Here is a 15235-nt window from a genome sequence, read left to right on the forward strand (position 1 = left end):
GGTCCCGCGGCCTTCGTAGAATCCAGTTTTGTATGTAAAAAACGAAATCAAAACTCACGGCGCGTTTTTCGCCCGCGGCGGGCGCGGTTGTTTGCGGCTCCCGCTGCACCGGCGGGCGGCGGTCGCCCGCAGCCTCAGCGGTTTGCGCCCGCGCGCTCTGCGATAGTTTAGCGGGCGATTGCAGTAGCCGTTGTAGGCGATCGTATGAAACCGCCCGTCATGCGATTATCGCCCGCCGAGTTTGCGGGCGCTGACCGCGACCGCGGCGGCTGCGGGCCCGCACAAATCAGCGGTCTCGTGAGTTCTGAATTAAAACCGCTCATTTGCTCGGGCCCGCTTCCGCGGCGGGCGCGAGAAAAAACCGCGCCGTGAGTTCGCTACCTTAAGCCCCGCCCACAATGATGACGTCAGGGCCTAGTTGAAAATCACAGTGCACAGTGCTTAGGCCAGCTCCTCTTTGAATGAGCTCCGTGGACGGAACATTATTTTTTGTTAACATGTCTATAATATTAATTTTCACTATAGTTACATTTTGTTTTACGCGTAATTTGTTGTAAAATGTATTTAAGTGTCATAAATATAAAAACAGTATACAATTCTTAGGTAATTAATTATAGCAATGTATCACTCCGTGCTGGCCCAATACGACTTGGTTGGGTTAGGTTAGATGGCTAAGGCGCCTTAGCCATCGTGGTTTTTTTTTGTGAACCACCCAGAAATAGGAGCCTCGCGTAACGGGGCTCCGTCGACTAATAATTAATTGAAGCCAGTTTTTATAATTATAATATATCTATAAAAATATAGGGGATGCAATTAAACCTTTAGTTAGTTTGCCAGGGTGCAAATAAGTACCTATAATTTGTTACGCAAGGGCGATAGGGCATTCCCGCAGATGCCCGCAGAATCGGAGCTGTTTATTTAAGTAATTTGTTAATATAAAGACATATTTTGAACTGAGTTTGCCCATACCCAAAAAATACTAATTTTATCGTAAGTCCACTAATTTGGTTGTTTTATTCAACATAACCTCAAAAACTAAAAAAAATAAATTTGTGGTAACTACTGATTTCCTAACTTTAGGGAGGGGGTAGGGGGGTCCCCCCTCCCTCCTCCTCTCCCGCCCCCTCCCTATAATGCGTAATTCAAATGCAACCCCCGAAAATTAAAACATTAGGAAATTGGCTACTTCCCTATTTTTACATAGTAAGTAAAAGAACTCTAAAACTCTCTAATCTAAGAGTCATTGTTTCACCAGTGTTTCTAACTCTAATATATCTTAAAACTTTTTAAGATATCACAATTCGTAAATCATCTATACTATCTATACTAATATTATAAATGCGAAAGTATCTCTGTCTGTCTGTCTGTCTCGCTTTCACGCCAAAACTACTGAACCGATTGTAATGAAATTTTGTACACAGATAGTCTAAAGCCTGAGAAAGGACATAGGCTACTTTTTAGGCTACTTAAAAGGGGTTGTAAGGGGGTGTTTATGCGTAAATTTCTTCAAATTAAGGTACTTCCAAAAAATCATAACAGACGGCGCCTACATCGCAAAGTGGTAGCTAACAGAGATAGAAAGGATTTCATACTTTGAATTGAAAGTCCTAAAATATGGACAGTTTTATTTGTAGGACAATGTTACTCTTAAATTATATGACTACTAATCTATCAATATACAAAAAATCAGCTCGTTAGGGTTCCGTTATAGGGTTCTGTAATCAACAAAACTTGGTTGACTACTGAACCCAAGCAGATTTTTTTGTTTGTTGTATGTACATAAGTACTATAAGTCCTTCAGAAGTTCAGGTACCCCAGGGCCAAACTGACGTGGTGTGAAGTGTAAATAATATTATTATTATTAGTATCATCACATAGTCACTGGAGGTTAACCTTTCAACTACATCAATCACTCAATCATTCAACTACAGCTAGACCTAGATCAAATACATATTTGGACCGAAACTAACAAACTTCCTTTAAACGCTAAAAAATGCAATTTTATTAAATTCTCGAAAAAGCAGAACACTATCGCTTCTTCTTATCACATTAATTATGTAAATCTTGATCGGGTATCCCAGGTGCGAGACCTAGGTGTAATTATTGATGAAAACTTAACGTTTATTAACCACATTGATACCATAGTGACTAAATCTCTCAATATCCTGGGCTTTATCTGGAGGAACTTACTCTTTTCTTGAGTGCTAGCAGAAATCCCCTACCCAACTTAATGTGCGATATTGTCATCATCTACCTCATAAAAGCAATTTCGCTATAAATATATTATTATTTGCATGCTGAGTCTGCCTGTAATTGGGTCTGCTCCTTAATAAGGTTTGTGTTGTAATCTTAGTGAAATAAGTTTTTTATAAGATGTAAACCTGTTGGCAGACCAAATAAATAAAAAAAAAATAAAACTTTTGTTTTTCATATTTCTAGCTCGTGGAATGGAAACGAGTGAGAAGAGTGGAGCGTGCGAGAAAAGAAGCCCTTGACGAGCAACTCAGCTACATCGTAGATCGGACCGAGAAGTACTCCCGCCAGCTCGCCGCCAACCTCGCCACGCCCGCGCCCCCCGCCCCTGCTGTCGCCTCCGACGACGAGTTCCAGCCGCGCGACGACTCCGACGACGACGAGGAGACCATCGCCGCCGCCGAGCGCGACGCGCCCGACGACCACGGCGCCGAGGTAGAGGCGCTCCGCCGCGAGTCCCACCTCGACCTCGGCGACCTGCTGCCGCCCGGCTACGTACCCGCGCACTCGCCGCCGCCCTCCGACTACGACGCCGCCGATGACTCCGCCGACGACGAGGACACCATCGCCGAGCAGGAGCGCGCCGAGCGCCCCGAGGACACCGCGCGGGAGCTCGAGGCTCTCGCGCAAGAGGCCGACCTCGACATAGCCGAGCTCGTCCGCCGTTATTCCGCCGCGCCGCCCGCGCCCGCCGCCGCCTCGCCCGCCTCGCTCGCTTCGTCCGACACCGCCACCGACGTCGACAGCGACGACGACGAGCCCGACCGGGACAGCGAGTCGGACGACTCCGACTCGGGGTCGGCGGCGTCCGAGCGGCTCGAGGCGCTCGTGGAGCCGGCTGCGGGGGAGGATGGCGGCGGCGAGCGGCGCGTGGAGGCGGCCGCATCGCTGGCGGCCACGCTGCAGCCCACCGGCACCACGTTGTCGGAGACGGCGGTGGGCACGCCGGTGCCGGCGCTGCTGCGGCACTCCCTGCGCGAGTACCAGCATGTCGGCCTGCACTGGCTGGCCACCATGCATGCGCGCGGACTGAACGGCATCCTCGCCGACGAGATGGGCCTCGGCAAGACCATCCAGACCATCGCGCTGCTGGCGCACCTGGCCGAGCGTCGCGACTGGGGCCCGCACCTAGTGGTGGCGCCCACCTCCGTCGTGCTCAACTGGGAGCTCGAGTTCAAGAAGTGGTGCCCGGCGCTGAAGCTTCTCACCTACTACGGCACCATCCGCGAGCGCCGCCTGAAGCGCGTCGGCTGGACCAAGGCCAACGCCTTCCACGTCTGCATCACCTCGTACAAGCTGGTCGTCCAGGACCACCAGAGCTTCAGACGCAAACGTTGGAAATACCTCATCCTCGACGAAGCGCAGAACATAAAGAATTTCAAGTCGCAGCGGTGGCAGATGCTGCTGAATTTTCAGACCGAAAGGTGAGTCACGATTTATGTAGTAGCAAAACAATTTTTAATAAAGGTTCGTCTTGTCCATCTGAACATCTTTCACTTCCTTTTTAACACGCTTATATTAGTTTAGTCTGTATGTATGTAATGGAATCTTTGAGCACGATTTTTACCTATCTCCAGTAGTCTATTAATTGAAAACTTTCCATATGTATTAAGAGCCAATGACCATGCAACAATTTGTTAAAAACCCTATTTAACACATCTATATATCAAAAACTCAAAGGTGACTGACTGATTGACATAGTGATCTATCAACGCACAGCCCAAACCACTGGACGGATTGGGCTGAAATTTGGCATGCAGGTAGATGTTATTACTTAGGCATCCGCTAAGAAAGGGTTTTGATAAATTCCAACCCCAAGGGGTTCAAATAGGGTATGAAAGTTTGTATATAATAATGCTTCTTAACGCGAGCGAAGCTGCGGGCAAAAGCTCGTTTTCTTATAAATCGGTTAAGTGAAACGGATTTAAAAGAAAATTAGATTCTTTAAGCGGGATGTGGTGATCTTAGGTCGTGTTTAAAATATGATCGTTATTATAGATGTCGATGTTTGTGTCGATGTAAAGTGAATTGTTGTGTTCAGGCGGCTGCTCCTGACGGGTACGCCGCTCCAGAACAGCCTGCTGGAGCTGTGGTCGCTGATGCACTTCCTGATGCCGGCGGTATTCGCGTCGCACTCGGAGTTCCGCGAGTGGTTCGCGCCGGTGGCGGGGCTGGCGGGCGCGGAGGGCGGTGGGGGTGGGGCGGGCGGCGCGGGCGATGCGCTCGTGCGCCGTCTGCACGAGGTGCTGCGCCCGTTCCTGCTGCGCCGCCTCAAGCGCGACGTAGAGCGCCAGATGCCGCGCAAGTACGAGCACGTGCTCATGTGCCGCCTCGCCAAGCGCCAGCGGTTCCTCTACGACGACTTCATGTCGCGCGCTAAGTGAGTCTCTACTCTCTCCGCTCTCGTATTACCTAATATAATAATATGGGTATTATTTTGTGTTAACTAACAAAAAAATTATGTATCGATGAGTGAACGCACTCTTGTTCTTCATAAAGAGGTTACAATCTGACAGATGGACAAACAGACCGACAGACGCATTTTTGCATTGTGTGTGTACACTATACCGCGGCACTAGACGGCGCGGACACAGTTTCACTGGTCCAAATGCAAGCATCTTGCCGTCGTCTCCCCCGTCGCGACACTACTGGTTTCTATGTATTTCTATGAAATACCCTGCGCAGCTAGCGACTCGAAGCTAGCTGAATAAGTGTCTTATTCTTAGAAATACATATAAACCAGTAGTGTCGCGACGACACGACGTCTGCTGCAACTTCATGTAGCCGGCTTCCAACTTGTAAGAATCTGTAAAAACGACGTACAGTCCTGAATCGCTCTATAGAAGTTTTTTCTGAGACTAACGTGAAATCTAGAATTTAGGCAGTCAATAACAATGATCTAAATGAGACCTCAGTGGGCTCGAGCATAGTATTGCAAACACCATTATTTTACAAAACGTTTGCCTTATCAGTTGTCAGTTACGAAATATATAACGATTTTAATACTAATCATTATAATTTATGTGCTAACAATAATTATAAATCAAGCTTAACTTAGCATGGGCTAAGACGACGTGATGTATGTATGTATGTACATACACAGTTTTAACGTTTTGTTGCGTTTTGAAAATTTTAGTAAAGCGTGTGATGGAAAAAAAGCGATACGGATTGCAGAGCGACAACATCTCTATAAAATGCATCTTAGCCGCGAGGACTTAGGTAGTCGACAATTTGAGTCACTTTTATCCAGCCCAGTAAGTGCCGCTGGATGTAACGGCCGGGTAACATCGCTTTGCACTAAACGAATTATTGTCCGGACAGGACGAAGGAGAGTCTAGCTTCGGGAAACTTGCTGAGCGTGATCAACGTGCTGATGCAGCTGCGCAAGGTGTGCAACCACCCCGACCTGTTCGAGCCGCGGCCGGTGTCGTCGCCGCTGACGATGGCGGCGCTGCGGCTGGCCGTGCCCGCCCTCGCGCTCGACACAGGCGTGCACCGCCGCCGCGCCGCCGCCGCGCGCCTCGGCGGCGATCTGGCCACCCTGGAGGCGGCGCACGTGCACGCGTTCGCCGCCCATCGCGCGCGTCATCTCGCCCCGCCCCGCCGACTCGTGGAGGAGGTGCCCCCGCCGGAGCCCCCGCGGCCCCCGCCCGCCGCTCTGAGGCTCCATCTCCGGCTCGTCCCGCGCGCGCCGCCGTCCACTCGGGCGCCTCCCGCGCCTCCGCCGAAGCTAGCCGCGCCCCCGCCCGCGCCAGCGCCGCCCCCCCGGTCCGCCTCGACCGAGCCGCCCGCGTCGGCGTCGGCGCGGCGGCTGGCGGCGCACCGCGCCACTAGCCTTCGGAACTTGGCCGTCACTAACGAGCGCCGCTGCTGGCGCCTGCCGCTGTACGGTGCCGACCTGCGCGCGGCCGCCAGCGCGGGGCCTCCGCCGCTGCCGCCTCGCGACCTCGCCGCCCTTCTGCACGAGCTCCACGATATTATTGACAGGTTATATTTTTTAATTGTTAAGTAACTAACATTTATTAAACACAAAATAATCTACATAACTTAGAAATATTATGAACCTATAGTAAAAAGACTTTCTACAACACGTCGCAGTCATTACTTCATAACGGTTTTTAATTTTTTCGATTATATTTTATTCATTTTGCGTAAAGAGGATTTTGCTTTTAGTAAGAATACTAATCGCTGTCAGATAGTAAGTGTCTAAACACACTAGGCTGAAGGTACGCGGCGTAAATTCCGCATAATTACGCCCGCAATGTATTTTAAATTACCGATGACACACTATTCCGTCGCGTTCCGTCCGTATTTTGTATGCGTTTGACATTGCGGACGTAATCAGGCGGAATTTACGCCGCGTAACTTCGGCCTAGTGTGTTTAGGCACTAACAGTTTTTACGCTGGGAACTTTCAACTTTTCTCTTACTGCCGCTGTACATGCAATAAAAAGTGTCTTATTCAATTTTTTATAATTTTTAAAGTATCTGACCTTTTTTGTATCTCATCATCATCATTCATCTCATATCGTACTACAATAATATAATAGGTACATATTTATATTTTAGTTTTAATATTATCCTTGTCATTCTTATTCCTTTTTTACCTCTTATTTTACTAACTTTATTATTACATATTATTATTACTGTATATTGTTAAATGAAATCACGCACATTATATTGTATTTCTAATGATGAAGAAGTTTAAACGAGGTCTCTGTCGATAAAAAGAGTCAGGCCTTAAAATTCGCAGCAGCCATTCTCATACCGTTCGTTAATTAATGACAGGTTCGTGATATGTTGGGTGCCGTGTCGTGCGGCCGCCCCGGAGCTATGCGTGGGTGCGGGGAGCGCGGCGCGGGGCTGGCGGCGGGCGGCGCGCGACGCTGAGCGGGCGGCCGAGCGGCCCGCACGCGCCCTGCTCTCCCTGCTCCACGCACCCGCCGCGCGCGCCGCCGTCGCCTTCCCGCACCCGCGCCTCCTACAGTACGACTGCGGCAAGCTGCAGACGCTCGACCCCCTGCTGCGCCGCCTCAAGGCCGGCGGCCACCGCGTGCTCGTCTTCACGCAGATGACGCGCGTGCTCGACGTGCTGGAGGCCTTCCTGTCGATGCACGGCCACACCTACCTGCGGTTGGACGGCGCCACGCGCGTCGAGCGCCGCCAGCCGCTCGTGGAGCGCTTCAACTCCGACCCGCGCGTGTTCGCCTTCATCTTGTCCACGCGGAGCGGCGGCGTCGGCCTTAACCTCACGGGCGCCGACTCCGTCGTCTTCTACGACTCCGATTGGAACCCGACCATGGACGCGCAGGCGCAGGACCGCTGCCACCGGATCGGCCAGACGCGCGACGTGCACGTGTACCGCCTCGTCACGGCCGCCACCGTCGAGGAGAACATCCTGCGCAAGGCGGAGCAGAAGCGCGCGCTCGGCCACCTCGCCATCGACGACGGCCACTTCACCACCTCCTACCTGCGCGCCGTGAGTACCCGAGCGGCCGTTTCCTGTTTCACCGACGATCGACTGCGAATGAGAATCGATGACGGTGAATTTTCGTATCGCAGGTCAACATCAAGGAGTTGTTCGGGTCGGAGGAGGGGCGCGGTGGCGACGAGTGCGGCGGCGAGGGAGAGGGCGGCTCGCTGGAGAGCGCGCTGGCGGCGGCGGAGGACGAGGCGGACGCGGCGGCGGCGGCGGCGGCACGGGCTGAGGTGGCCGGCGACCTGGCCGAGTTCGACGAGACCGTGCCGCTCGAGCCCGACGCGGCCGACTCGCACCCCGCCGCGCGCCCCGCCCCCGCACAACCCGCCGACCCTGACGCGGCTCCGCTCGCTGCGCTCATGAAGCAGGTGAGATTTAAAGCTACTAGAGATGCAGACGATTGGAAAATTTTCTAGCCACATGCTTTTTATTTCAATAACTAGCGACCGGCCCCGGCGTCGCACCGGTATAAAATATATAGCTGCTGTTTAGCATTGGTGATCTATTCCACAGAGGACGGAAGTTCGAAAAAATTTCGTTAGTTGACATTTGTGTAATTTGTTGAAAAATTAACTTTAAGTTAAATTTCCAACGAAAGCAAATTCTTTGAAGTGTTCGGAACACACCATAAGTTTTTGAAAATTTTAAATTAACATTTAATACCTTTAAAAAAATTATCAGTGTGACGTGCTCGGTTTTGAAGCTGCGTGCGCTACCTAAAAATGCCGCGCGGAGGCTTACTTTCAGCGTTAAATTAAAATTATTCATAATAGAGATAGAATTCCGGGAGTTGGGATTTTTTTATAGAAATTTCCTCTTCTTTAAGAATCTTTTTTTTTTTAATTTCTTAAATATTAATAGTTTTGGAGTTTTTAACAAAAAACATAATACCTTTTTTTGCAACCTAATTTGCTTATAACTTTTGCAATTTTTAGTGTGCTAATACACGCTTCCGATACATTTTTCTAGACGTCTTCCCGAATCTAATGAGCTATCGCACGTATTTTTATGACCCTTATCTCTATATTTCGTGGGAGAGCCATGCTTCGGCACGAATGGGCCGGCTCGACCGGGGAAATACCACGTCCTCACAGAAAACCGGCGTGCAACAGCGCTTGCGCTGTGTTTTTTTTCGCGAAAAAAATTCGCCATTCTCAACTTATCGCTTAGAACATATATTTTCTAATATTTTGTATGTACCTATGGGATTTTTTTTTATCGGGCTTTGGCCCACCACACATTCCCACCACTGTATCTCCTGTGTCGCCAGGATCGACAGCAGTATCCAACCACGAAAACCCTTTGACATGATGCTGGCTGGTTTTGTCACCAGACAAACTAAGACTTTTAGAGACCCTGACATCCCCATCATCCTATTCAATTGTTTTGTCCGCAGCTTGTTGGAATACTGTAGCCCAGTCTGGAACCCTATCTATGCTGTTCACATTAATAGAATCGAAAGACTCCAAAAAACATTTCTTTACCACCTCACCTACGCGAACAACCGTTGCAATGATCTCGTCACATACGACTCTAGACTTAATTATTACAAAGTAATTTCACTCGCAGATAGACGTAAGATAGCCGATATTGTTAGTCTACAGAAAATTCTTACTGGAAAGATGGAAAGCACTGAGCTACTCGAAAAAGTGCAAATCCGCGTACCGCGCCCCGGAAGTCGACTATGCAACATAAAAACCTTCAACTTACCTGTGCACCGAACTAATTACGGTCAACACTCGCCACTCTATCGTCTTTGCTATGCATATAACAATGTCTGCCATGAACTTGATATATTCAATGCATCGATCAAATCGATTAAACACCATTTCATGTCTCCTAAATTATTGTGGCCACTTTATTTGTATTATTATTGTCAATTGTAACTTGTAACCGTTTTCGTGTTTCTTTTTATGTTACTGTTAAATTCCATAATATTGTGTTTACCTACCAAAAACTTCTTAAAATATTTTTTGTAAGGGCGTAATTTATATTGCATGCTGTGTTCACTGTAGAAGGTTGTACACTCAGTTCTACTAACACACTATATTATTTTATAAAATTGTTCTAGTGATACAGCCAGTTTGTGAACCTTTCAATAAAAAAATTAAAAAAAAAAGATCTCAGGGAGCCCGAGGGACATGCTAAAGCTGTCTTGGGACCCGCAACGAAATTTATCAGAAGAAGATAGGAGGAGTAGGAAGTATACAGTTTTCCCTCCCCATAAAAAGTGGGAGACAAGGCAGACAGCACAAAGTTGCAATGACCGAAAGTCAAAGAACTAAAGGGAGAGCACCACGGGAATAATTAATGTTAATTATGACTACTAAGCTAGATCTAAATTAATGTTGGAATTTGTTGTGTTACACTGTTTCCAGTAATAATTATGACAAAAACGCTTAAAGGCACGGAAGTTCCTTGCGCTGTCTACGAGATCATCGTAATATGGGACTCCAGATTTACAAAGTATATTATTAAGCATTATACATAGATCTTTCGTTATGCCAGAGGTTACACTCCCAGAGAACATGATGGGCGATTTGTTCAAACATGTTGCCTTCGGTCGAGCACTCGCACATGGGTGATTCTACTAATTTAAATCCATAGAGTTTCGCTTTAAAATTACCATGACCGGTCAGGTTTTGAGATACGCAATGATCAATATCCATCAAGTGTTTGGATAGCCGTTGACGTATATCGGGAAAAAAGTTATAAAGGTGGCGACCTTTTGTGGAGCTATCCCAACGCGTTTGCCGTTCGGATTTCGGACATTAGGAAACGTACTGAATCATCTAAGGGTTCAAACAATCTAGCAATTTTTGGTTTATCGCGAGCGTTTAAAAAGTCTTTACCTATGGGAATGGCATAATCTATGTAAATTAAATTCCTTTTTTTTTCAATAAAGATTTTAAAAAAAGGAGTAGGAGTAGGGTTGCCAGGCGTCCGGATAAAGCAGGACACAGTCAGGCTTTTTGATTGCTTGTCCGGCCAAAATTCAGAGGAGTCCGGCTTTTGTAGAGCTTTGAATTGATAATTTTATATGAAAATCTACTATTTTAAGAAGAAGGTTTTAAACCTAATGAAATGTAAAATTGTGTGTAAAATTGTTTTTAATAAAACAGAAAATTACGAACGTATTCCTTCACTAAGAGTTCAGATTCTAAGTACTCGATAGCAGGCCTTTTTTGTACAAATGTCCGGCCAAGCTGGCTCCTTTGTCCGGCTTTTTGGCTAAGCGACCTGACCCCTAACCCTAAGTAGGAGTTAAAGCTTATAATCACCATTCTGGAAAACTGAATGGCTTATGAATTATGATATCAAGTTACTTTTATAATGTATTCATTTATTGTAGGGGCGTCTATTAATTGCGATTTGCGTGACTCATTTTTTAAGGACTTTTTCACCGCCTCTCCCCCCTTGGTGAGATTACGTAATATTTGCCCCAACTTCCGACCTCCCCTTATCTCACGCAAAATTTTCAAAATCTATGTTTCGACTGTACAATGTACATGTGTTGATTATTGAAAAAATATATAATTTGTTCTATGACTTTTATTTAAAAGTAGCTAAGACTAGTAGTTTATATTTTACCGTTATTTAAAATTGCAGTGAAAATTTTAAAACGGTTATGAGTACTTGTGCCGAGGATTCTGTATATTAATAGTAGAGGAGGTGGTGCTATTTTGGAAAGTCATTTCATGCCGAGCGAAAATCGTAACAATAATTTATAACAGTATTCTACTAATACATAAGAGTTTAGGTCGTCAGCTACTTTAGTATGGGTGGAATAAAAATTGAGAGTATCTCAAAGTTATTGTTGGGAATACATATTGTATCAATATTGACATTATAAAGATCCCAATTCGCACCCAATAAAGGTTCATATTATCTAGATTATAGACATTTAGGTTCGATAGGGTTATTTTAGTTTTAGTGTGTAACAACAGATGGCGCCTTACAAGTAAAATCTATATAATTCTCACAAATATTGACTATCGAATTAATTACTTACCGAATAAAATTGCTATATGAGACATCATAATATGCTGGAAAGGGCCATATACAGGGTGTAACAAAAACAAGTGATAATACTATAGGGTATGTACGTGTTCCTTGTAGAGATTTCACTGTGAAAGTAGCAGGGCTGAAAGACCAAATTTTTTTTTCACTTTTGTATGGGGAAACTCGTGACGCTCGGGCCCTTGCCCATACAAAAGTGAAAAAAAATGTTCGTCTTTCAGAGCTGCTACTTTCACAGTGAACTCTCTACAAGGAACATGTACACACCCTAAAGTATTATCACTAGTTTTTGTTACACACTGTAGATCTACATCAAATTAACAATGTATTTAAGTTATTTAATTGGATAAGGATGAATGCTGTATTTACTAAAATTGCTTCGAAAATTAGCCATTATTTGTAATAAAAAGAAAATGACAAAAAATGTTATTGTGGGATATCCATAAGAGATAGACATATACCATCGCGGAGTTTTCTTTAGACCTTTTCAATGTGTACAATACTTGGTACATTATTTTGATAAATCTCGTAGGGTTCAGCCTGCGTTTGCAATGTAAGCGGAAAAAATGTAATTTACGACATCACATTAGAAACCCCAATAATAACAGTATTTCTCTACTGTTTAATGAATGTTATTGTACCTATAACCTTCCTCTTGAATCACTCTATCTATTAAGCCTTTAGCCGCCAAGGTCGGAATAATCCGACAAATATTTTCGTGCCCATTTCGCCAATGTCGGATATTTACGACCAGTACCACTACTCGGTTAATCTACCTTTTTTGTTAGAGAGCACTGTATTATATTTGCACGGGTCTGTACACCTGTGTAAGTTGTACAGACCCGTACCTGATATAAGAAGTGATATAATTAGAAGTGCTATAAGAATAATGATATAAGATTAATGATATAAGAATAAGTGCTATAAGTATAAGTGATATAAGTATAAGTGCTCGCGTATTATAGCAGACACATTTTGTATACACAAAGATAATGATGAGCATAGCAATAATAAAACTTTACGAAATCGTTTAAATATTGAGATATTTACAAAATTGATAAACTAATTATTATGCTGACCTAGGAATGTGCGATGCTTGCATCGTACATATTCCCGGCCGCGAGATGAAGAAAAAAAAAAGAAAAAACATTTTGAAAAATTAAGTGAGATCAAATTTAAATGAAATTAAATTAAATACGATCAAATTCAAATGCTGTAGGGACGTTAACTGTAGCGTAGTGGCTTGTTGTGTCCCGCTTGGTTCCTTGGTGATGCCGATGCTGATGAGATGAATGCCGTTGCTCGGGAGCGCGAGACCCACATGGCTGAGGCTCGCTGGATGATTGTAGGGGCGGTGTCGGCTGCCTGCTCTGTGCAGCTTCCCGCCCGAGGTGCAGAGGGGGAGGCGCGATCAACGCGCCGTCACGACGACGTTTCAAGCAGCGTCGTATGGAGAATGCTGCAATCACGACTAATATAGCAGCGACCACATAAATACCGACGTAATGATGGATGTCTTGATAGGATAATTGATCCACGAAGACACCGTCGGATATCATCTGCTCTATTTGCTTCTTTATGTGCTTTACAAGCTTGTCGTTTGGCTTGTACTCTTCTACATCTTCTTTGTTCGGAATGGATAAATTAAAAACCTTTTTGATTGTAGGAATTTCGTAAAGTGGTACGTCTGCTTGAATCTTTAAGTCGCTTGATGGTGCTTTTTGGGAGTACAGAGTAAAGGAGTCCCCCTTGACGACGCAGTTTTTCCTATATTGAGTATTCCAGCTCCCTGAAGTTGTTCTACTTTTAATTCCGCGTCGCATATGATTTTTGTTGTACATTGATCACAACAAAAAAATAAGTATGTATTTCCCACACTTAATTGATTCCAGCTGTTTTCACAGACTGCGGTGTCAGCTTTACACTTGTTCGTAATGTGATCCATAACACACAGGTCAGTGTCTGCCTTCAATTGATATATGGGACCTTTTAGCTGACAAATGAATGACGTAATGTCGAACGTCACACATTCGTGTGTCGTCACTACAACGTATGATTCCTTCTGTATATTAATGGCGATGTGAGTTGATATCGAAGTGATGCTGATGATGTTTCTTCCCTCTTGATGTGGAATTGGTACCAGGTGAAATAGTTCGTAAATGTTTCTATTTACCAATGGTATTTTAATTTCAAAGATAATAAATTGCTGATTCAGTCTTATGCGCACCTTCTTATCGAAGTAAATTCCTTGATTGTTATTGAAATATTATGATATGTCTGAAACAAGTGTTGCCGCCTGACATTGCTTTGATATTTTAATATCTTCCTTTGTTTCTAACTGGATTTTTTCTTGCAGTGGTCCGAATGATGATAGCCATGTTGGGTCTTCCCACCACAAGGAAAAACTCTTCATGATTTGTGATTGTTGATTGATTGATTTGATAAAAATGATAATGATTGTGTACCTTTGTAAATTTGATAACGATATAAATTCCAACGTTGGTGATAAATGATATTGATAAATCTTGATTGATTGTGTCTGAAGAAAACACCGTGGACTGTATAATATCTTATATTCACCTCAAAACTCTACATACTTTCATACCATATTTCTAATACAATAATGTCAGGGCTTGTCATAATACATAGACCATAAATACGTTATACACTCCCCCCCATGAATATATTAGTTAATATATTCATAACTGTACATTAAATCGTCACAAATATAATCTCTTTATACCAAAACAAACATAATTATACCTGCCTATTAGAAAGTCTTACATCATAAAATTACTACAATTCACAATAATAACTACTCTAGCCCTACCGTACATAACTTTTAAGCAAAATAGCATCCTCATTTAAAACTACGACACATAAAACAAACTCAATAAATACCTTGTTACGTTAAGTTACCTTTATTAGCTAACACCACAATCAATAGGTAGTATAGAAAAAAAACCTCAATAACATATTTTTCCAAAACTAAGTAGACTTTCAATTAAAGAACACTTACACTCGCATATTCTACGTTCCGAAAACTACTCTGTTCACAACATTAAATAACCCTATCTTTTATTTCCCGCAACCTGAATTGTTTGCGAACGGATCACCTATAATATTATAACGAATACTATTATAATCGTCCACTAAATTTGCTGACCTGCTTCTGACCGATGTTTCCTTGTCATAACATACAGTTTTATTAAAGGCTACATCACACTGCTTTCTCGTACAATTCAACCCTCGTGAACTACCATGTGGCTTTTCTGCGTGCAATAACGTGTGATGCCGCCTATGGCAACATTGACAACCATTGGATCGCTTACACCTAGATGCCCTATGGTATGACCCTAAACAATTAAAACATAATCTATTGCTATTAACAAAATCTAACGTACTACTTATTTCCTTTGTCGAAACTTTTGACACTCTTCTATCTTGTGACCCTCCTTACAATATCCACACGTTGCAGCAACAA

General features: G+C 44.5%; 1 protein-coding gene and 1 long non-coding RNA gene across 2 annotated transcripts in view; one reads left to right on the forward strand and one right to left on the reverse strand.

The window, feature by feature from the left end:
• The window catches only part of LOC121732064 (helicase domino), a 37111-nt gene that overhangs the window by 9254 nt on the left and 12622 nt on the right, over positions 1-15235 (forward strand). The window contains exons 5-9 of the mRNA XM_042121838.1: positions 2440-3677; positions 4295-4633; positions 5575-6240; positions 7041-7731; positions 7815-8099. Coding sequence (XP_041977772.1) covers positions 2440-3677; positions 4295-4633; positions 5575-6240; positions 7041-7731; positions 7815-8099 — 3219 coding nt within the window. The remainder of the gene's footprint in view (positions 1-2439; positions 3678-4294; positions 4634-5574; positions 6241-7040; positions 7732-7814; positions 8100-15235) is intronic.
• Positions 1441-13373, reverse strand: LOC121732068. The gene is made up of 3 exons (XR_006036315.1): positions 13363-13373; positions 7994-8000; positions 1441-1546 (listed from the first exon to the last, which is right to left on the reverse strand). It is a non-coding gene; the product is annotated as an uncharacterized LOC121732068 (long non-coding RNA).

This window comes from Aricia agestis, chromosome 11, assembly GCF_905147365.1.
Source record: "Aricia agestis chromosome 11, ilAriAges1.1, whole genome shotgun sequence".
Taxonomy (NCBI): domain Eukaryota; kingdom Metazoa; phylum Arthropoda; class Insecta; order Lepidoptera; family Lycaenidae; genus Aricia; species Aricia agestis.